We start from the raw sequence: 23,219 nt of genomic DNA, 5'->3' as shown, positions 1-23,219 counted from the left end.
AGCCTGGAGCCTGTTTCATATTCTGTGTCTCCCTCTCTCTGACCCTCCCCAGTTCATGCTCTGTCTCTCTCTGTCTCAAAAATGAATAAATGTTAAAAAATTAAAAAGAAAATATTATTCTAAGTCTCTTTCCAGTTGATTAACCTTGTAGGTACTGCCCATGGATCTCTGTAGATCTATACCACCAACTATGTTCCCATTGCACAAAAAGTAGATAACAAGATGTGCCACTTGAAAGTCTTCCCTTCAAGAGAATTCTTTATAGTGTCTTCCATGGTGTTCCAAAGTGGAGCTGCAGTAAAGTGGGAAGCATATGTGCAGACCTTTCCCTAAACTGGATCATCTATTGACACTATGGTGTGAAGATCCTTCTGTAAACCAATTCTTTTTTTCCTTCCATTTCAGTGGTCATAGGCAACTGTCTATGAAGCCATAGTTGTTTGTTGAGGGGTAAGGGGGAAAGCAGTAGGAGTATATAACATGGGAGTCTGAAGTATCTACTTCATGTGGTTTACTTGTAACTTCTAAACCTACAAGGGTGTTCTTGAATATACAATTTCCACTTCACAATGGAATGATGCTGTGTACATTCAACTTTATGATTGGGTCAATCTGATAACATACAGTTTATTATGGGCATTTTTTAGTAATGTCGTCACTTAGTGAATCATCCAATGATAAGTATCCACATAAGAGGCAGAAGAATAGAAAACAGACACATTAAGAGAAGGAGGCCACATGTGACCATAAAGGCAGAGATTGGAATACTACAGCCAAAGAATCCAAGAAATGCCTGGAGCCACCAGAAGCTGGAAGAGGCAAGAAAAGATTCTCTGACATAGCATCTGGAGAGAGAGTGTCTCTGCCAACACCTTGATTTCAGACTTCTGGCCTGCAGAACTGTGAGAAAAGAAATACTTGTTGTTTTAAGCCATTCAGTTTGTTGTAATTTGTTACAGGAGCTCTAGAAAATGAATATGACTGTCCGTTTCATCCCCGTGGATCTGATTATTATTTAATCATCCTTATAAATCTCTTCAGGGTAAATCACTTTGCTCCTAGGGCTTTTTATTATAACTCTGCCCTCTTTTTCTCCAATGGTTAAGCTTCACCACTCGGCTTTTAGCGTTGGGGATCACATTGTTCCCATAAAATCAGGTTATCAAATTCCATAACGATATTCCCACTGTCATCTCCAGCCTATAGGGAACAGCCACCACAGAGCTTTTCAGGGAAGCTGGTAACACACTTACGACTGCATTTCTTAATGCCTTGGCGAAGATCCTCTTGTGTAGTACTGACACCTCTAAGGGGTGTCTGAGAAAGTCACACATAATAGATCCACCCCACCAACCCATTTTCCTGAATGATGTTTTCGAGGGAAGTTCTTGCATTTTGAGGTCATTGATATAGGTCACTTTCTAGTGGTAAACATATCTAGCAGTTCACAGGGCCTCAAGCCAACACAGTAAATCCTGAATTCTAGGCAAGAACATGAATTTGCTTTGGTGCAATCTTTTGTTTTGTCCTTTTTGGTCTAATAGTCTTAGAATAAACTCTTATACATGCTCCCCTAACTCTTGATAAAAACTGACACGATCCTACAACTCTTTCAGTATATAGGCTAACCCATACCCGACCATACCTTGTTTGTTCTTCCTCACCACTATCCTTACCTTAATGTGATCTAGCCTGGGTACACACTTTACTAACAGTATAACTCTGTAAACCTTCCAGTCAGGCTCTAGACTTAATCCCCAGTTACATCTGACAGGCAAACACAGGAGATAAGTAATTTCTTTAGAGTTATCATTAAGGTTTTCTGAATTTCTATCTGGGCCTTGTGTTGGACCTTCAAGGCTTTCAGTCTGTCCTTTCCTTATGAACCCTTTCAGTTGTAAGAAGTACCATCCTATGCCATAATCTTTGCCACCAAAGTGACTAGTTGGCTCAGCCATTTGATCTCCCTATGCTTATCCTCCACATGCACCCCATTGTGCACCACCACTTGTGATATTTTGAGTTATCATGATGCTACCACATGGTGCACATTACCAGTGTCCTATTTCCCCCTGGCAAGGAGGTTATCCATATGCTCTCCAAATATGTGAGCAGCCCAAGCCTAGATTCCATTTTAAAGTCTGTTTGCTAGGATTGTTCCTGGTACCAGTTACTGTTTTTGTCAGGGTCCAGGAGGCACACTCAAACTGTGAATTTGAAAAGTATTTAGAAAAGGGTTTACAAAGGAAAGGGCACGGTTTAAGGAAATCAAAATAAAAAAGTGAAGCACCTTCAACCTAGCTACAAAAGAAAGCAATTCACCCATAAACTGAAGGAGTAAAGGAATGAGTCTCAGAACTCAAAGAGAGTTATAGAGTAGAAAGGCTGACCATACATACAATCAGAGATACGGCCTCCGGCAGATAAATGCAGTCACTGACAACAGACCAAAAATCAGATAGGAGTCAAGAGAATAAATACCCAACCTCTGTGTGTCTTCCAGATCTCAGATGTCCTGCTGATGCTTCCCACTGACCAGATGCAACTGGAGGACATTATACACTCACTGATACGTGCATAAAGAGCAGCCTCTAAGGGCACACAACAGAGAAGAGAAGGGTGGAAGGGAAATCTGAAGAAGCAAATGAAGAATATCCAGCAAAAGACATTATTTATCTTTTAATATGTTTTTAAATTTTATTTGCTAATATTTTGTTTAGGATTTTTGCATCTACATTCATTGTGAAAGTGGCCTATCATTTTCTTGTACTATCCTTGTCAAATTTTGGTATCGAGGATATGTTGGCCTCATGAGTTGGGGAGTATTCACTCTTTTTCTATTTCTTAGAGGAATATCTATAGATATTTCTTTAGAATTATTCGTTCTTTCAATGCTCATTTGTGACACAAGACAATTTTACTTGCATAATACTTTGGGCAAAGCATGTTACATAATCCTGCCACATTTCAAGAGGATGAAGAATTGCAATCAGTCACCCAGTACCCCTGGAAAGAGAGGAGAAACATTTTCTACCTCTTGACTCACGATTTTTTCATTTTTAAGGTTATCTGCGTCAAGAACTGCAAAGGGTCTGAGATGCTAACAAATTTGCCTGCTGGAATTTCGTAGATGAGAGTGGAAGACATGAGACTCCTAGGTCAGGGATGAAGCAGAATCTATTGTTCACAGAAATAGCAGCGGCCAGAATATCAGCATTTTGCCCTAATTCCACCAGGGTGATACAAGGTCCAGATGCCACATGCACACACAGTGAGTTGTTTGCAGGATAGAAATCCTAGGCTTAGAGACTCTGAATCTTTTATAGTGAACAGTAAACACTATCCCTATCTTCTAAGACTGCTTGCTACACAAACATCCTTCAAAATAAGTCTGAAAAAAAGCAGACTACTACCTCTGCTCAAAAGACATTCAGAAGTGCAAGAAGCCTATGGAGAATTGTCTTTCAAATGACTTTTTTTAAACTTACTTTTGTATCTAACATGGAGATTAATTATTCATTTATACTGTGAATAATAATTTATCAAGATAAAGTAACTCTCTTTGCTCTGCTGTTTTTCTTCTCAGTTTCATCCGGGAAATTAATATTGCTACCATTTTTTTGTTGTTGTCTGCCTACATATGACTATTGCAATTTTACAAAGTATCATTATTTTTAACCTTTCTATGTCATTCCATTTGGGGTATATATCTGGTACACAGCAAATAGTTCACTCTTTGGATACACTATGATAATAACTATCCTTTACTAGATAACTTTACCTATCTGAATTTGTGCACTGTGATTTTTTAACCTGGTTTCTTATATGTACTTCTTCCTGCTCACCTTAGAAAATAAAAACAAAAACGCTTTATTTCATAATAGTTCTCAAGTTTGTTGTTCCCTTTTTGCCTCCAGAAATGTGGAGTTTATAATTCAATTTTCATTCTGCTAGCATTAGTCTTTAAATTTTTTAACTAAATATTTTAATATCTACTTTCCTATCTATCTGTTGAAACTTCTCCCATTAAAAAGACTTGGAACACTTTTATCCCTCTGAATGCTCCTATAGTAGACATTTTATTGGAATAGTCAGGGTATTATTTTGGTAGATTGATTTTTTTTTTTTTTTTGCAGTATAGATTTTCATTTGAGGAATTATTTTTGCTCATTACATTGTTTCATAACCACACAAATGATCATTTAGAAAGGATCTTGAACTTGCAGTGCTCACTGCCTTTTCTCATATACGGTGTCACGTCCATACCTTACTTCTATAGTTTTAAGGTTGGCTGGAGTACAGAATGGGTACATAGAGATTCATGATATGCTTTCTGCTTAACAATGTCTTTCTGCTATCTTCACAAATATTTTCCCAAAAGTAAAATTCTTAAATCATCTTTTTTACCCTCAAAATTCGAAATCCTTCAATAGAAATGTTCCTTCCTTCTGGCATTTAGTGTTGGGTAACAGAAATCTATGAGGCTGCTATTGATTTTATTTTTTGTGGCTACTTTCCCCCTCCAACTTGCATGCTTATGGAATTTGTCCAATATTCCTGAAATTCAGAAATACCACGAGATTGTTTCTATGTGTGTCTGTATGTTAATTTTCCCAGTACTTGGTAGATTCTTTATACAGCTAAGGTTATAGATCTTTTTAGCTTGGGAAAATCGGCTTTAAATCTCTCTTTGCTAATTGCTTCTCCTTTTCTACTCCATTCTAGGCTTATGTTATTTCTAATGTATTGTTATTTCTAGTAAGTTCGTTAAACTTATTATTTTTGCTCATCTATTTCATTACTTTGTCCCTTTCCTCTAAATTCTAGGGAACTATGTTGAGCTAATCCATCAAATCTCTTTCAAGAATGAAACCTGCTGGTCATTGCCATTTAGTGTTGTTTTTGGGAATTTAGCAATTGTTTATCTGGGTAATAGCAATTTTTTCCCAGTATCAATTTCTCCCCAAAGGACGAAAAGTGCTATCAAATATCCTTAACATGAATGAAGAGATTTGTTATGTGAATATCATTCCTCAGAAGGGTCCCTTTTTAATTTTTTAATCCAGATAGATAGATAGATAGATACAAGCTGATCAAGAATAGTCACTATATTTATACATATATATATATATACACACACACACACACATATATATACACGTATAGACACACACGTGCGTGCGCACACAAACACACACACACACACATACACGCATATATATAGTGACTATTCTTGATCAGCTTGTTTTGCAATTTGTAAAATATTGTTCTATTCTATTGTTAGGCCTGTAGCCATATAATACAGTCTTCATAAAAGAGAAAGAAGGAAACGCCTTCTACAGCTTCATTAGTTAGTGGGCTAAGGGAAATATGTTCATCAGGCCATAAAGTTGAGGAATGCAGATACTATGGAAGCAGGAGAACCTAACTGCTCAACAAGTCATTGCTCTCCAGTATGCTGGAGTTAAAATTTTAGTGGGTAGCAACCTGACTCCCCCTCTGCCCCCGCTCTGCCCACTGATGGCTCTCTAGCCAGATACCTCTTCTCGTCCCTTCTGCTGTGGATTTTCAGATAGCTGTGTAAAACAAGTAGTTCTAGAAGGATTGAAAAGTGTTTACCAGAATAGTTGACTTTATTGAGGAAAGTCTTTCTGCTGTTGAGCTGTGTTTTCCGCTTAATGGTTATTCTCCCAGCCCTGTAGGTACTGCCCCTTTCCATTAATGAATTTAATTGCTCTGGTTGGTCCACCCCTCCTTGTTATATTCCAAAATCTTCTATACTAAGAGCAAACACTATCTAGTCAGTTGATTCACCCTTGGGGCAAATAGAAGAATTCTCAAAGTCTCTTATTTGTCCCTATCTGAATATTTCTCCCTTGCTGCTTGCCTCCCCACCCTTCCATCTCTAAGATGGGGCATTCTCCTACATTGTCTTGTGAAAATCTGATAATTTACATTCCGGTGTAAACCCACTCTTGTCTGCCTTAAGTTGTTACCTGTTTATCAGTGATCAGTCTAACCCCATCTGTAATTCACCATTTAGAAAGTTCCCAGAATGTCTGAATTGTCCATGAAACCTTGAAATTAATAGCATTATAGCACTTTGTTCCTTTGATGTTTAGTTCCTTACAAATAATTGCCATGTACCATGATTTTGCTAAATTAAAAAAAAATTGTAGATATCCTACAAAATATGTTGTTGAAATGTTGGCAAATATTTATATAGAACAAATATTAATATTTAGATTGAATTCCTTGATCACTAAACTTAAGAGAACAGCTCATTATCTACTGATTGGAATTAGGAGATTCTCCCCCCACCCCACCCCCAAATTATTGTGCGTGTGTGTGTGTGTGTGTGTGAGTGTGTGTGTGTGTGTGTGTGTGTGTGTGTGTATGTGAGAAATACTGCTACTTGAGTTATAGAGTTCCACTTTAAATTCTTTCTCTCTAGCGAAGTATCTTCTATTTAGTCATCCAGCTCCACTTTTCCCATTATCTCTTCTACTCTTTGCCCCAGAGCTGCATGAATTATTCCAACAGACTTCTATTTCTCCTGCTTTACTTCTGGGTTCTATAAATGGGAAATGCAAGCAGGAGACTGGAGGAAGGGAGAAGTATGAAATTAGAGTATTTATTTCTCCAGTTCCTGAGACCATCTAGGGTTGGCCATCCCTTGACAGTTGTTTTCTGATCCTCTCATATATCTACGTTACACTCTGAGTTCTCAGACCTCTCCCTCCCCAGGCTCATTGGAGACTAGCAGTAGAGACAGCTTATCTCGTACTGGCCCAGGGTTCATGCACTATTCCTTTAGTTTCCCTACACACTGCCCACACTTTATAATAAGGCCCTTTGTAAATAAACCCTCCTTGAATTTTCCTATTTTGAGTGTGCCATCAATCTCCTCTTAAGACTGACTCACACATTCTTATTCATCACTGTAAGTCTGACATGCATGCGGTTAAGGTTATTCCTTTGGCTTATTGGGGAAAGGGGTTGCTATAGTTTATTTAACCAAGTTTATTCTTCCTACAGAATTTCATCATTGCCCCACTGGCAGTTTTACTCCCACAGTAAAAGACAGTTCTACCGTTTACCCTGTTTTCCAGCATAGAATGCGTTTATTTGTTTGTTTGTTCATAAATAATTCCAGTTGTTTTACTGGGATTTCAGGAAGGATGGAAGATAAAAGTAGAAGATAAAAAGTGAAGATTCACATCACTGTATTAAAGCATAGCATCTTTTGTCTTACCTGTAAAGATTTTCAAAAATAGAATTCTATGTTTCCTCCCATCCACATACTGACTATTCTTCTATAACTACATTTACCTTAAAATAAATTACTTGAGTTGAAAGTTGAGCCTAGGTTTTGTTTGTTGGTTTTAATATAGTGCACTTGAGATTTTAAATATTTTAATGTAAAAATGTGAAGAATAAAATGTTCTCTTTACCTTAAAACATTAATTTCAGGAACAAAACTATATTTCAATTGATCACTAATTATGTAACAATAAAGCATTTATATAGGGATGTTTTATCTTTATACAATTTATGATAATATGAGAAACAAAAAACAATTAAAATCAATAAAAAGATAAAATTCTATTTCCATATTGTGTGGTCTCTTATTACTCTATTAGCAGTAGACAAAAGTGCTGATCATCAAACACTCCTGGATCTTCTAGGGACTAGGTCTCTGGGACACTATAATCTTAGGTGTTGTTTCTGAGTGATATTTCTTTCTGATCTCATCTATCTCACCATCATCAAGTATAAATGAAGCCAGCACTGGAATTTGAGAAAAATAGTTCTTAGCCAGGATATGTTTGTGTTTGATCTTGTGAATAAACGAGGGTTCATATCCCTAAAAGAAAAGAAAATCAAGTTCTATTAAATGTCACAGATATATTTTGCCAGGTAAAAAAATAAAAACACTTTCATGTCTCAGCTTCGTATACCAGTTCTCTCAGCCCACAGTATATTTCTTCCCAGTTTTGTCTAAGATCTTTCAGGGCTCAGCTCCTATGACATTGTAAACTTGAGGCCTTTCCTGACTCTCCCTCTGACCTCTGAGTCCAAACTAATCCCTCCTTCCTCCTTACTTGCAGGTACTTAGTGCTTTTATATATTTTAATTATAATATTTAGTTCATTCTGTCTTGAATTTCACTATTTGCTCAAGAGTCTTTCCATGATAAAAAAAATACTCCTTAAAGGCTCAAGTTGGGTCTTTTTCATATATGTGTCTCTCAACACCACAAGGTAGATATCCATATTTTTGAATTATGATCTTGTCACGTTGGTTCTCTCTTTAAATGTACTTCAACACCCACACAATTACCAACTTGAATTATTTTTTTCTAAGACTGGTACTTATCTCCCTGTCCAAAACAAAGATCACAATGGTGTTGTGACAATATAAACCTCCCTTTGCTCACCCTTTTTACTACTTAATTCCCACCTCATGAGTCCATTTTCTGTCTTTAAGTAGAAAATAACCTTCCTGCCTTTATCAAGTCTCTGTACCTTTCCATTTTTATTCTTAATTAATATTTAGGCTTCTGGTCTCTCCACAGCTATAGCATACTTTGAACTTTCTCTGTTATGTAGCATTGCCACAGTATAAGATAATCTGTTTTCTACTAAGAGTGGCAGACTGCTAGTTGCCAACCCAATATTCACTCTTTCTTCTATTCATATTTAGAGGCCTGATTTTGCAGAAGGGCCTTATTTTGTATTGTGTGATGTGCTCAGCTTTCCTAGCCTTTATTCTAGCTAGGGGTGGCCATGTGACTAGTTTCAGGCCATTATACATACATGTATACATAATAGAAGCCATTGGATGAAGCTTACAAGAAAGCTTTTTAAGACAATGAGCTATTTTATCTCTAAGACTCCACAAGCATGAGAATGAAAGTGAAAGGTTAAAGATGGCTGAAGAGAAAGTTAGAGGGTTTGGGTTTCTGAGAGCACTGTGGAGCCACCATCTGGACTTAACTTCTTGTTTGATAAGGAAATTAACTTCACATTTAATTAAGCCATTATAAATTGCTTAGTCTGTTATTTCCAACCAAACTTAAATACAACAGAAACAATGATTGTGTCCATTACACATCTTTGTTTTTCTCCAAGCACTTAGCACTTTATCTGGCACATTCAAAAGAAAATTCTAGTTGAATTAATAAATACCATCTGTTTCCTTTATTAATCTTAATCGACCCTTCTTTTCAACTAAACCACTACTTGTACCTCCTCCTAGAATTTGTTTTCTAAAAGTAATACATCCCTCACTAAAGACCCTCCATAGTGTCAAAACAAATGTAAAGAGAGCCTGCAGGAAAGGAGTTAAAGGACACACCATTCTGGCAGAGAGTATCATGTAGGAGTGTCCTGGCTTAAAGTTTCCTTTTTACAGACCAATTTACCAGGGCATAATACTCATCCTTTGCACTGATCTAACTATGTTCAACCACTTCTTAGTCCTTACTTCATTAAAAAAAAAACAAAAAACAAAAAAACTAACACACTTCTGTTATTCAACATTAAATTATACATGTACAGATCTTTATAAGTTTTCAAAGTACCTTTATAGAAAAAAAAACAATCATTAAAGGCGAGATAAGCATATTATGGTACATACAAGCAAAGGAACAATTAGCAACTCTTAAAGAATAATGTAAAATGGAAAATATCCAATATATATTATCCCCTTTTTATATTATTTCCCTTTTCATATCATCCCCTTTTATAGATGAGAAAACAGGCACTAAGACATTGACAAATTTGCTCAACTTCTCCCAGTTCATAAATGATAGAGCCAGAATTCAACCAAGGCTGCTCTGATCCTCTATATTGATTCCATGATTTTAGCTAAACTTTATAAAAATTTGTGAAGCAAAGAGGGCAGGTCTTAACGTCCTACAGATTGCTAGTGACAGAAATGGGGACATACTGTGTCAGATCTCCTGACTTTACATCCATTGTTGTTCCTACTTTGACCAACGTGTGTACCATGAGAAATTGCTCTGCCTCATTTATGGTTCAGAGAACAGAAGTCTTTTCCACACTTTTCCTATAACTTGTGTCATGATTACAGGGGGCCAAGATTATTTTAACGTTTGAGTATTTTTTTACTTACTGAGAAAGCAAATATCTCTGTGCATTAAGGAAATTCTAGAAATGCTTGAACTTTAACTTGTGGCAAGATACAAACTATTCTTTTTAAAAAGCTGAATATTAATAAAAGATTACACCTAGTCCAAAACCATAAAAAGGCATTTTTTTTTTAGTTTGTCTGGTTGAGAACCTTAGCTCTCTTTATAGAAATTTATAGGCATCCAGAAATTAGGAATGCATGTGAATAGAACATTTAATTGGATACTACACTAATTTGATTAAATACACAAAGGGAGTGTGTGGATTAATTGAAACAGTAGAATATCAGCTTTGGGAATGAACTTCAATCCCACTATAGGTCCTAGATGAAATGATATTGTAGTATTGGCTATGCTTCGAGTGATTACATATTTATGAAGCAGCTTAGTTTACTAAATATAATATTTAACACAGCTTCAATTGCTGCTGCTCTTTCTTTCAATCCCTAGAGTGCAATTTTTCTTAGCCTGACTTCTACTGGAAAATTATTCCAAAAAACTACAAATTTAACTAGTTCCTCCTCTTTAAACCCTCCCCTCTACCCAGTAAAAACACAAGCAGGGAATAGCACATTCAAAGTGACTATTATATTTGAAGTCAGTTCTTTATTTTCTCCTAACTGACATTTTGCATGAAATTCAAAGTATAGGAATTTAATCAATAGAAGGCAGAGAATCACTATCAACTGTTGGGTCCTAAGCTTGCTTCGTGTAAATGAAGCTCTCTGATGAACTCAATTCTGTTCATTGAAATGTTTTACAGATTGCATCTTGTAAGTTAATGAAATTAAATGGTATTGAATTTTTACAGCATTTTCCCCACTCCTAGTCATTTGGGAGAAAATGAAAACTGGAGCCTCAGAACCATAGTCCATCAGTATAATTGCCATTTAGAGCACAAGATTATGAACAAAATTTGAGAATTTAGTGTGCTTTTTAGGCAGACTCATGATGGTTAATCAAAGAAATGCAGAGTCTAGGTTACATAATACCTATCTGTTATTTCATTTATTCATTCAACAAATATTTAGTAAACCCCTAGTCTGGGACAGGCACTGGTGTAGGTATTAGAGATACAGACATGAATAAGCTAAATAAAACCTCTGTCCGCATGGAATTTACTATGGAACTATGTGCTTCAACTTGCTATTGTTAAGAGAGAGTGATATCCAGTTTAGATACTTGTAAGATATTCTGATCTCTTATCTTGTCCTTTTCCGTGCCTTGGCTTCCTTTAATTTTAATCTCAGCCATACACACCATCCACATATTTGTTACTGTTATCCAGTCTGTTTCTTAATCCAATGGAAGTATTTAAATTATCCTTGGAATGTAGTAAAAAGCAGTCACACTATCTCTAAAATTTTCAATGATTAAATGAGTTCCCCAAATAAATTCTCTGCTTTCTTACCTCTTCAATACTTGTTAGCTTGAGATGAGCAATGCTTTCATCTTTGGTAAGAAGAATGCAGTTCCAGGGGGACCATTCCAAGGACTTATCCCACCTGACCATGACCAGATCATGGAGATCATTCCAGGCACTGAGTGCTGACTGCGATGCCCAGATGTTCTCTATCAGGTACTGAATATCTTCTAGCTGCATGTCAAAACAAGTTTGAAAAATAATGTTTTCTTCTAAATATAACGTTTCTTTAAGATTATTAAATTACTTGAAGGAATACATTATAAGAGTATATTTTTCAGAGAGAAACGTTATTCATGAAGTTGCTTCTTACAATTTATTTTTCTCCAAACCTCTGCTCATTCTGCCCAAACTACATTATCAGTTTCACAGTCATGACTGCATCTTTAACCCAGAAAAAGCTGCATATATTTCATCCAGTATGCTAATTTTACCTTACATGTATATATGGTAGTTGGTGCTTTTCAAAATTTGTCACTATCATCTTATTCTCAGGGTTATTGTAGGTCACTTTATTTCCATGTTACAAATGAAGAAATTGAGATTTAATAAAGTAAGCAATTTGCTTAGTGTTATTAAAAAGACTTTGTTGTTTTAATGAAAAAAATAAGGAAAATGGGGGAAATGAAATAACTGTTTAAAAACTTTTACAATTTAAACCATATTAGCTAAAAGTCTTGAAATGACTTCTTATCACAAAGTCTGCATATATAAACTTAGAATTGCCAGAGGGGCAAGCGTCACCAAGTATAAGCATAGATAAAAGTACTTTTATTTTATTTTAATTTTTGAGAGAGAGAGAGATGGAGAGAGAGAGAGAAAGAGAACGAGTGGGGGACGGGCAGGGTGAGAGGGAGAGAGAGAATCTTAAGCAGGTTCCATGCCCAGCATGAGCTGGGGGTTAGATCTCAGGATCTTGAGATCAAGACCTGACCGAAATTAAGAGTCAGTCGCTTTACCAACTCAGCCACCCAATGGCCCAAGGAGCCATTATTTTAAAAGGTTTCTGTGGGAAAGCAGGAATCTTTTCTGTAATATCAGCAAACAAATTTCATCCATGACTGACAACCCTTACTGATCATACCTGCATCAGGAAAGCAATTTTAGAATCATCTTCATAATTAGCTTCTGAATAGTAGAGCCGTTGAAGTAAACATTTGTACTTCAGAAATGATTCTCGTTGCCGAGTCTCATTGTCAAGGTTAATGCAGTTACGACACCGGTATGCGCGGTGTGAGGTGGATGATACGGCAAACTCTGTGGAAGGCAAATAAAGCTGGCAACTGTGGCAAAAGTAAATCTTCTTATAAAACTTCAATGGGTCTTGAGGGACCTAAAGAATAAAAGAGAGAGAGAGAGAGGAAGAGAGAGAAGAAGGAAGGAAGGAAGGAAGGAAGGAAGGAAGGAAGGAAGGAAGGAAGGAAGGAAGGAAGGAAAAGTTAGTTAGTTATAAAAGTCAGGCCAAATACTAACCAACAGAAATACTGAGGACTTAACTTATCTTAGAATGAGATAAAAAGTTGGCTAATTTTTAAAGTCACATTTTCCCTTAACTTAATATTATACACAAAACTTAAAGTTCAAGCAGTATTCATTTATCCTGCCAAAATGTTAAGAAATCTGTATTATTCATCAACCCTTGGATACATGTGGTAAAAACACCTAAAAATTAATTGGCAGAAAAAAATTAGTAGGTGAAAGCTTTAGATTGCAAAATCATAAGAAAACTTCAAAGTGCTTTGGCACTTAATTTTTAAAAAGAATTTAGATTTTTGGTGCTATGCTACATTAATCTTACAGGCAATGGCTAGATTCATGTATAGATGAAAGTCCACTAAACTAAGTGTATTTCTTATTTCATTCATCCTAACACTAAATTTGGATTGGCTCAATGATCAATATTCAAAACTTGAAACTGTACATCATATAATAGTTCTATTTTTAAGTTTTTGAGGAACTTCCACACTGCCTTCTGTAATGGATGTACCAATTTAATTTCAAAGGACAGTGCACAAAGGTTCCCTTTCTCCATATCCTTGCCAACACTTGCTATCTTTTGTCTTCTTGATAACAGCCATTCCAAAATTGTGAGCTGAATATCTTACTGTGGTTTTGCTTTGTACTTCACTGATAATTAGTGATGTGGGGTACTTTTTCATGTATGTGTTGCCATTTGTATGTCTTGTTTGAGAAAATGTCTACTCAAGTCTTTGCCCATTTTTAAATTGGGTTAATATGAATTTGCTGTTGAGTTGTATAAGTTCCTTTTTTTGGATATTAACTCATCAGATATATGGTTTGCAAATATCTTCTCCCATTCTGTACACTGCCTTTCATTTTGTTGATTGTTTCCTTTCTATGCAAAAGCTTTTCAGTTTGATGCAATCCCAGTTGTCTATTTTTGCTTTCAATGCCATGACTAAAAAAACTGTTGCTAAGACCAATGTCAACAACATTTTGTCTATACTTCCTTCTAATAACTTTACAGTTTCAGGTCTTATATTTAAATCTTTATTTTGGGTTGATTTTTGTATGTGTGTGAGATAAAGGTTGATTTTTTTTTTTTTTTTGCAGGTGGCTATCCAGGTTTTTCAACACCATTTAATAAAGAGTCTATCTTTTCTCCATTGTGTGTCCTTAGTTCCTTTGTGGGTGTATTTCTGGGCTTTCTATTTTGTGGCATTGATCTCTGTGTCTGTTTTTATGTCAGTACCGTGCTGTCTGAACTATAGCTTTGGAATATAGTTTGAAATCAGAAAGCATGATGCTTCCAGCTTTGTTCTTCTTTCTCAAAATTGCTTTAGCTATACAGGATCTTTTGTGGTTCCATACAAATTTTAGGATTTTTTTCTCGTTCTATGAAAAATACTATTGGAATCTTGATAGGGATTGCATTGAATCTGTAGATCACTTCGTGTAGTATGTACATTTTGTGTGTGGGAGGGGGTAGTATGGATATTTTAACAATATTAATTCTTCTAGAAAGATTTCATAACTACAAAATAAATGCTAAAGGCATGATCCATTTTTAAAATGCATAAATTCAACTTTATAAAAATAAAAACATCTTTTTTCTGCTAAGGATGCTGTTAAGAGAATGAAAAGACAAGCCACAGACAGAGGGCCAATATTTGCAAATCATGTATCTTACAAAGGATTTATATGTAAAATAAACAAAGAATTCTCAAAATTCAATAATGATAAAACAAATGACTCAATTTTGAAAAAGGCGTGGCGGCAAAAGATACGTGCAGATACTTCACCAAAAAGTTATAGATGGATGGCAAAAAAAAAGTACATGAAAAGATGCTTAATATTATATTCATTAGGAAATCACAGATTAAAATATAATGGGATACTACTACACATTTATTAGAATTCCAGAATTAAAATAAACACTGGCACTACCAGCTGCTGGCAAGGATGCTGAACAATGGGAATGTCACACATTACAGATGGGGATGAAACATGGCACAACCAGTGCGGAAAAAAGGCTGGCCATCTCTTATAAAGGTAAATGCGCATTTCCCAGATGACTCAAAAAAAATTCTACTTCCCAGGTATTTAACCCCAAACAATCAATTTACACAAAAACTCACAAGCAAGTGTTTTTAGTGATTTTACTCACAAAAGTCCAAAACTCTAACAAACAATTCAATATCCTACAACTGTGAATGGATAAACAAGCTCTACTACATTCAGACAACAAAAGTGTTACTCAGGTATAACAACACTAAGGATACGTTCAAAAACATGGGTGAATATCAAAGGCAGTATGCTGAATGAAGGAGGCCAGTGTCAAAAAGCTACATACAGTAGGATTCCACTTACACGACACTCTGGGTTAGGTATTGATTACATGACTCTGTATTTGTCAAAACTGACCCCCAAATAGTAAATCTGACCAAAGGTAAATTTAAAAACTGAATAAAATGGTATGTTAGGTGAACGTGTAGGATATTAAATTCTATTATTGTAAAAATATAAAAGCTGAGATAAGTCTATAGAGAAGGACTAGAAGTTACCCTGGGGAAATAGAACATTAATTTGAATAAGAAGTAACATAATGGGCAACTTTTCTCTTGGACTTTTTTTATGTATATTCTTTTAAGATTTTATTTTTAGGTAATCTCTGTACCCAACATGAGGCTCCAATGTATAAGCCTGAGATCAAGAATCGCATGTTCTATCGACCAAACCAGCCAGGCATCCCTGACTTTTGTTGTATCTTAATACTCTTGCAATACAATTAAGTTTTAAAAATCCATTAAAAAAGAAAGAATGTAAAAATTAAATAATTTTATTTTTCTAAAAGTTTTGACTAAATATTGAGATTTTATATCAAAAAAGCAAAATAGATATTTAGCCAGCTTCTTAATACTGTATATATTTACTTATAACTATAAATATAGTCATTAGAATAAAACACCATTTAGAATTCTTTAGTAAACCGCTCCCTTCCAAACCGCACCAAAAGTGTTTTAAATCGTTTGACACAGTAAGAAGGCAATGAGATACTTACCTTGGCGCTAGATAGCAAAATCTTCATAGAAACTTAAGCATTTTGGAGTTGGAAAAGGTAGTTTCATTCAAATACATGTTACATTTGAAGTTCTATCAGGATACCTGTATGGATCTGTTCAGTAATAACTATGACTAAGCAATAAGTATTAGAAGGCAACACAAACAAAGTATGTGTAGAATCTCAGAAATGAAGACTGGAACTCTCTCCAAGGCCTGATGCAAGAGGGGACCCATGAATTAAATGTCAGAAAATGAACAGGAGTTAGCAGAGTAAGTAGGGGACAGGATTCCAGGTAGAACTAAGTGTGTTCAAAAGCACGAAGGTGTGAAAGAGATCATAATGCATTCAACATAATACAATATTCAATTTGGCTCAGAGAGTAGGGAAGAATTCAAGGTTGAAAATACAGACACTAAAGTTAAATGATTAATTTGTTAACATAAAAAACAATCATTCAAAAGAGATGTCACCAATAAGATGGTCTTCCACATGGACTCCAAGTAATGCATTAAAGCAAAATCTGAATATACTTCAATTTACTACAGCACATTTTAGAATTTTGAGGAAGGAATACAGGAAAAAAAGTAGAGTACCTTAAGGTGCCTTGCAACTTCTGGATTAAATAGAGGTGTTTTGATGTAATGAAAAAAGAGTGTTGCGATTCTTTTTCTGAGCCCTTCAAGATTATGATGTTTGACGCCTCTCATCATAAGGTCAACCTCTCTGTCAATCAATTCTAGAATTTCCTGAGTCAGTTTACATTCATGTTCCTATACAAAATACATATTCAGCATAGAATTTTAAAAATCACTGTTAGCTTTCAAAATTACCACCAAACACACTGAAACTAGATTCCAAAAGAAAGAAATTGCAAAAGAAACTAGCAGGAGTCAAAATTGGTACAACGAATTTTGAAAAAATTTTCACATTATCTAGTAGAGCTTCAGATATGCATAATCTACAACCCAGCAATTCTCCTCTTAAGAGTAGAGAAATGTGCCCGTAAAGTCATTGTTCACAGTGGCACAAAATTAGAAACAACTAAATATCCATAAATCAATTGATGATATAAATAAGTGTTGACTTATTCATACAATGCACATATTGATAGAATATTATTATATGTATGGAAATGAATAAACTATAGCTATATACAATAACAAGCTTAAATCTTAAAGAAGTAATGTTGAGTGAAAGCAGTAAGACACAGAACAATACAACATCATTCCACTTAAATGAATTCCAAAATAAGCAACACTAAGCTATATTATTTAAGGATATAGAGAGATGGTAAAACTATAAAGAATATCAAGGAGAGGACTACTGTGAAAGTCAATATGGCAGTTACTTCTAGGGGATAAGAGGGTGAACTGGGATTATGAAGAGACAGGGGATACTTGGCAATGTTGGCAATGTCCTGTTTTGGGTCAGAGAGTGGTTATGTGGTTGGTGACTTCATATGTTAAATTGTACACATATATTTCATGTATTTCTTCTGCAAATTTGTATAATTCATAATAATTTTTAATAAAATCACAGAAATGAGTGTGGTTGAATAAGAAAGCCCCATGTAGGGGTTAAGTGATTAAGGCAGGATTTATGAGCAGTAGAACAGAAGTAAGTTGTTCCAATTGCCTGAGAGAAGACTAAAACACAGTTTGAATGAAGGAGTCCGAATGTGACATCTGTAACTATAAAATAATATTCTCCTGTACTTTTTAATACATATTTAGTATAGCTAACACAAGAGTCTAGATCAGGGTCCTTGGCCCTGAAAGCATATTAGAATGACTCGGGAGAGATTTTTGAAGGTTTTAAGATTGCCGTAACACTTGAGGATCTAATTTAACTTCTTTGAAATTGTGCCTAAGTATCATTCCTTATTCATTTATTCTCATATTCTCTCTCTTTCAATCTCTCTTTCTCTGTCTCTATGCATCTCACTCTCTCAAGTTCTTCGGATGCTTCTAATGTGTACTCAAGTTTAAGATTCACTGGTCTCTCTTAGTAACTGTCATCAAAATAATACCCATTATTGGGGCACCTGGGTGGCTCAGTCAGTTAGGTGTCTGACCTCAGCTAAGGTCATGATCTCACGGTTTGCGAGTTCAAGCCCCATGTCGGGCTCTGTGCTGCAGCTCAGATTCTGAGCCTGCTTCAGATTCTGTCTCCCTCTCTCCCTACCTCTCCCTTGCTTCACACTCTGTCTCTCTCTCCCTCTCAAAAATAAACATTAAAAATTTTTTTAATAATTTTTTGAGGGCTCCCTATTCATAAGCAGTGAGATAATACAGATTATATTTTATTTATACTTTATAAATACATATAGATGCACATAGATTATATACACATATATATCTATATCCTCAATGCAACTAATTTTACAAATGATGAAACTGATTTTCAGAAATATTAAATAACTTATCTAAGGTTGTACAGCCATAATGAATAGAGCCAGAATTTGAGTCATGTTTAAAGGCCTTAATCCTCCAATAAAATATTGTTAAATAAATATACATGTACATATATAGGTTAAACATATTGCTTAAGATATGCACAATTTATTTTTATAAGCCTATTCTCTGTTTTTGTTTGGTTTTCTTTTTTTATTATGAACCAAAAAATGTTCCTAAATTCGTTAGTTAGGAGGATTTCCACTGTATTCCCTACTTGCATTCTCTTTTTTCTAATCTGGCCTTTTTACCGCCCATTACATACATCATGCTTATTTCCTACCTCTGGACCTACTGATTCTCCCTTTCTTCCTAACTATCTCTATCTTCCAATGTTAGTCACTACACAAACATCTTTAAAAACGTAATCCAGAACAAAAGCAGTCAGTGCCTCATTGAGTCAATGCCTCTGTTCTCAAGATGGAGGGACATGTAAGAGATCTATCCAGACTTAGTGCTCAACACGAACCATTTACTCAATTGCTTAATGTGTCTTAAATTAATAAATGATGAGAAAAAAATAAAAATATTCTCATCCTGCTTTAAAATTGCTAAAAATAAAATTTTTATTGAAGAGTGTCAAAATATATAGAAATTGCTGTTTTAGTGAACTGAGTTGAGTATTAATCTCATGCTATATATATTTGCATATATTTGCATCCATCACATAGAAATGGGTATTTATTTCCATTTAGATTATCCATTGTGCATACTTCTATGTATCGTAATATATAGTTTGAGAATTTTTAGATAAATATTAATGCAGAAAACACATCCTCCCCAAACGACACCAAAACAATATAGCTGTTGACAAAACAAATTTATATATATAGACACTGATTAGTCATCTTTACCATTAATACAAAACAGCTTATTTTAGTATTCATTTTTTTATTGATAGTAATACCAATAGTGATACTAATATTGATAGTGATACCTCAAAACTACGAGAAAGTTAATGTACCTTCACAGTATGTTTAAGTGTTAGGAGTACATCCAGTCTTTCATCTTGAGAGATATTTTTCAGCATTATGCATTTATAGATGTTCTGCAGCTCTCTGGCTCTGATGGTGAACTGTGTATCCATCTCAATTATTTTGCCGCTAAATGTTCTCCATACCTTTGGAGCTGAACACTTAAAAATAATAATATGTTTATAATTATCAGTTATAATTAAAGGTTAAAAAATAATTTCTACTAAAAGCTAACTTAATATCATGTGCTTTATGAATAACTGCAGAATTTGTAGACCATGGGAAAATAAAGCATTTTAGGAAAAAAAGTACGAATGAGCTATTTAGCCTGTGGAAGCACAAGCATTTCTACAGGATTCAGAATTTGGTACTAATTTGTACTAACTAGTATGCTGAATGGCTGAATGGGTATATGGAATAACTCATTACCCTTGGAAAAAGGCATGCTATTTTTAATGTTAAAAAAAGTGATCTGCTTGTTTCAATTACACTGAGTTATAAAAATGTGTCTTGATCATGCTTTGTCAATTGAAGAAACTTTTGTGGAGCAATTGTTACAATCCTCAGTGCGCCAGAACTAAGGACACAGCAAAACGGGACTTCTGTGAGTTATGGTCTTGTTTCCTATAAACATAAATCTCTAACAAGTTCACAGTTCTTCACAAAACAGATGTCCATAGTTGAGCAACTATATTTAGCTATCTCAGCAGTGATCCCTACCCCCCTGATGATGATGGCTAAGATTCTCACTCTCTACTCCCAATTCTGCCTTGGTGCCTCCCAACCTAGCTGACCTCATGAGCTGAGGGTTAAAGATGGAGTTCACCTGCCCTGAAGCTCATCTGTGGACTCCCAGGCTGAGAATTCAGGAGGTGGAGTGAGACACTAGAGACACTAGTGCAATCGTTAGTGAAGATTAAGTCTGCGTTTGCCACTGCTTCTCTTCCCTCCGACCGAGACTTTACGAAAAGATGCCTTCACCCAGAAATTTCACAGTGAAACCTCACTATTTTCCCTTCTCCTTCATGGTATTAAAGCTGCTCAACTTCTTTCCCTGATTATAATCTAACAGAAACAAGCCTATTTTGATCATGACTATTAACTCTCCAAATGCTGGATTTTTTGTAGACTGAATGGTAATTTATGCTTTGGAGACCTGTAGTCTAATTCATGCCATAATTGCAGCCACTTAAATCTTAGATTTGATATAATTTAAGGTTTAATTAGAAGCCCTTGTATGGGAACAAATCATCAGGAATGCAGACTAGCCAAATAAATAATATAAGGGTGAATATGTTTTTCAGTTACAGTTTTAAATTACTTTTAAATTTCTTACATTTCATATTAGCTAAATTACATTGAAAACTGAAAAGTACCATCTAAAAACAACTATATTTGAGATGCTTTCAAAGTAATGGCAGCATTTTCTGATCAAAGCCAGAATAAGTGCTGTTCAGAGCTAGGACTCTCCATCAGAAACTTTAGATTCTCAGTTCTAGTTTAAGTCCAGCAAGTGAGAGGCTGCGACCCTATAATTAATTTATATTCTTAAGGCATATATCTAATATTAAATAATGTACTGCTAATTAGCAGACTGATAGAATTAGCTAAAATTTATTAAGGATTATAAGAGGGAAATAGCTCAATAAGAAAATATTTTGTCAATTAATTACTATCACTTGGAAATAACAATATATAGATTATTTTAAATAGATACAGCCTTGTTTGGGGTAGGCCTCAGAGTGTTACTGAAGTTAAATGTTTCAAAGCTCCTTTTAAAAGTTTTTAAGGAATAAGCAACCTTAGGCTGAGTTTCATATTGTGATATTTAAAAATTTTTTAAGCTTTATTTATTTTTGAGAGAGAGAGAGGGAGAGACAGAGTGCTAGCAGGGGAGGAGCAGAGAAAGAGGAGACACAGAATTCAAAGCAGGCTCCAGGCTCTGAGCTGTCAGCACACAGCCCAATGCGGGGCTCAAACTCAGGAACTGTAAAATCATGACCTGAGCCAAAGTCAAATGCTTACCTGACTAAGCCACCCAGGTGCCCCTCATATTGTGATATTGTAAAGTCTAACTAATGTCTTAATCTTGCCATGCCATTTTCTTCAGGATGACTCTATTAAATGCAATTTCCTTTCTTCTAGTAATGTGGGCAATACCTTTTGCTCTGCAGGTTTATTTCATTTGTATAATCCTTTTATTTCACTTGTAATAATTACCTTAAAAAAGTTTTTTTCACGTTTATTTATTTTTGAGAGAGAAAGAGACAGAGTGTGAGCAGGGGAGGGGCAGAGAGGGAGGGAGACACAGAATCCAAAGCAGGCTCCAGGCTCTGAGCTGTCAGCACAGAGCCCAACGCGGGGCTCGAACCCACGAACCATGAGATCATGACCTGAGCCGAAGTCAGACACTCAACTGACTGAGCCACCCAGACGCCCCAATAATTACCTTTTAATGAAATATGTAGTTCATCTACTTCATTGTATTTCAGTTGATAGACTGATTTAACTCCACTTCCCCTCCAAGTTTTTAGCCCCGTCTAATATAGTACGATTTGGTAATATCTTAGATTTTTTCCAAATACATTCAACATCCACCCATCCATCCAACACCTTCCCACCCTGCAATTTTTCACTCAAACTCTACCTTTTCCATAAAAATTCCTAATATGTTTTGAACCAATGAAATCACTAGTATCTGAAGTCCTATTGTACTCATAAACACACACACAAACACATGCGTGCGCGCACACACACACACACACAAATATACCGTGTCTCTATTTCAATAACTCAGGGAAATTATATTTAAACTGTTCTATAATTATTTTTTTGTTAATTTTATTTCTCCCAAAAGATTATAAGAAATAAATTCTCATGTGTTTCTATATATCTGATATGACCTACAGCACTCATTCATTCATTCCACAAATATTGATTGTGTTTACTATATATTAATGTATTAGGTACAGAGTAAACAATACTGATTTTAAGAACTCTCAAATCTCATAATATGTAAAGATAGGAAAACAAGTAATTAAAATACAGGATAATTCTGTTTCATGATTACAGGTAAATAGGTAACTAACCATAGGTTGCTATGAAGCAATTACTTAATGAAAAGAAAATATTATCTAAGTTGAAACCTGAAGAATAACCACGAATTAGCCAGAGTAAAGGGAACTGATTCTTCACAATCAAAGAATCCTAGATTTGAAGTTCGAGTTTCCCTAGTTAGTACTAAAAGATATAAAAAAAAAAAAATCTATTGACGAAGCTGTTTTTATACTTGGATATATTTCTGCCAACACTGACAACCTGGTCTTCATTCAAGTCTAAGCTTCTTTGATTTCAGCCCTTAAGGTATTTTTTTTTTACCCTGACACAGGAAAATGCATCATCTTTGCTTATTTCTCTTTCTTATTTCCTTTTTCCTTTGAATGCTTTGGCTATAAGAGACGTACAACAATCATGCTCTTAAACTGCTTCAGAAAATAGGAGCCTAATAAATTCCATTAAGCTGCCAACAAATGAGACAGGGAAGACTCTGGAGGAGAGAAACAGAAGAACAGCAGGAAGAGGCATTTCAAGGAAGGGAAGGTGGAGAGATAACAAAAACCTTGAGAGCAGCAGGCTCCCACAAAAGAGAAGAAATGACTGTACTGTGAGAGGAGGGCTTTCTTCCTCC

The 23,219-nt window shown here is 35.2% G+C and overlaps 1 protein-coding gene across 1 annotated transcript in view; it reads right to left on the bottom strand.

The window, feature by feature from the left end:
• Nucleotides 1–6,370: 6,370 nt before the first annotated feature.
• Nucleotides 6,371–23,219, bottom strand: part of IQUB (IQ motif and ubiquitin domain containing) — a 57,928-nt gene continuing 41,079 nt past the window's right edge. The window contains exons 9-13 of the mRNA XM_015067305.3: nt 19,522–19,692; nt 16,698–16,874; nt 12,664–12,912; nt 11,568–11,753; nt 6,371–7,867 (exon numbers count right to left, since the gene is read on the bottom strand). Of these exons, the coding sequence (XP_014922791.1) occupies nt 7,685–7,867; nt 11,568–11,753; nt 12,664–12,912; nt 16,698–16,874; nt 19,522–19,692 (966 nt within the window). The 3' untranslated portion in view covers nt 6,371–7,684. The remainder of the gene's footprint in view (nt 7,868–11,567; nt 11,754–12,663; nt 12,913–16,697; nt 16,875–19,521; nt 19,693–23,219) is intronic.

This window comes from Acinonyx jubatus, chromosome A2 (genome assembly GCF_027475565.1).
Source record: "Acinonyx jubatus isolate Ajub_Pintada_27869175 chromosome A2, VMU_Ajub_asm_v1.0, whole genome shotgun sequence".
Classification (NCBI taxonomy): domain Eukaryota; kingdom Metazoa; phylum Chordata; class Mammalia; order Carnivora; family Felidae; genus Acinonyx; species Acinonyx jubatus.
This window is presented reverse-complemented; position numbering and strand designations above follow the sequence as displayed.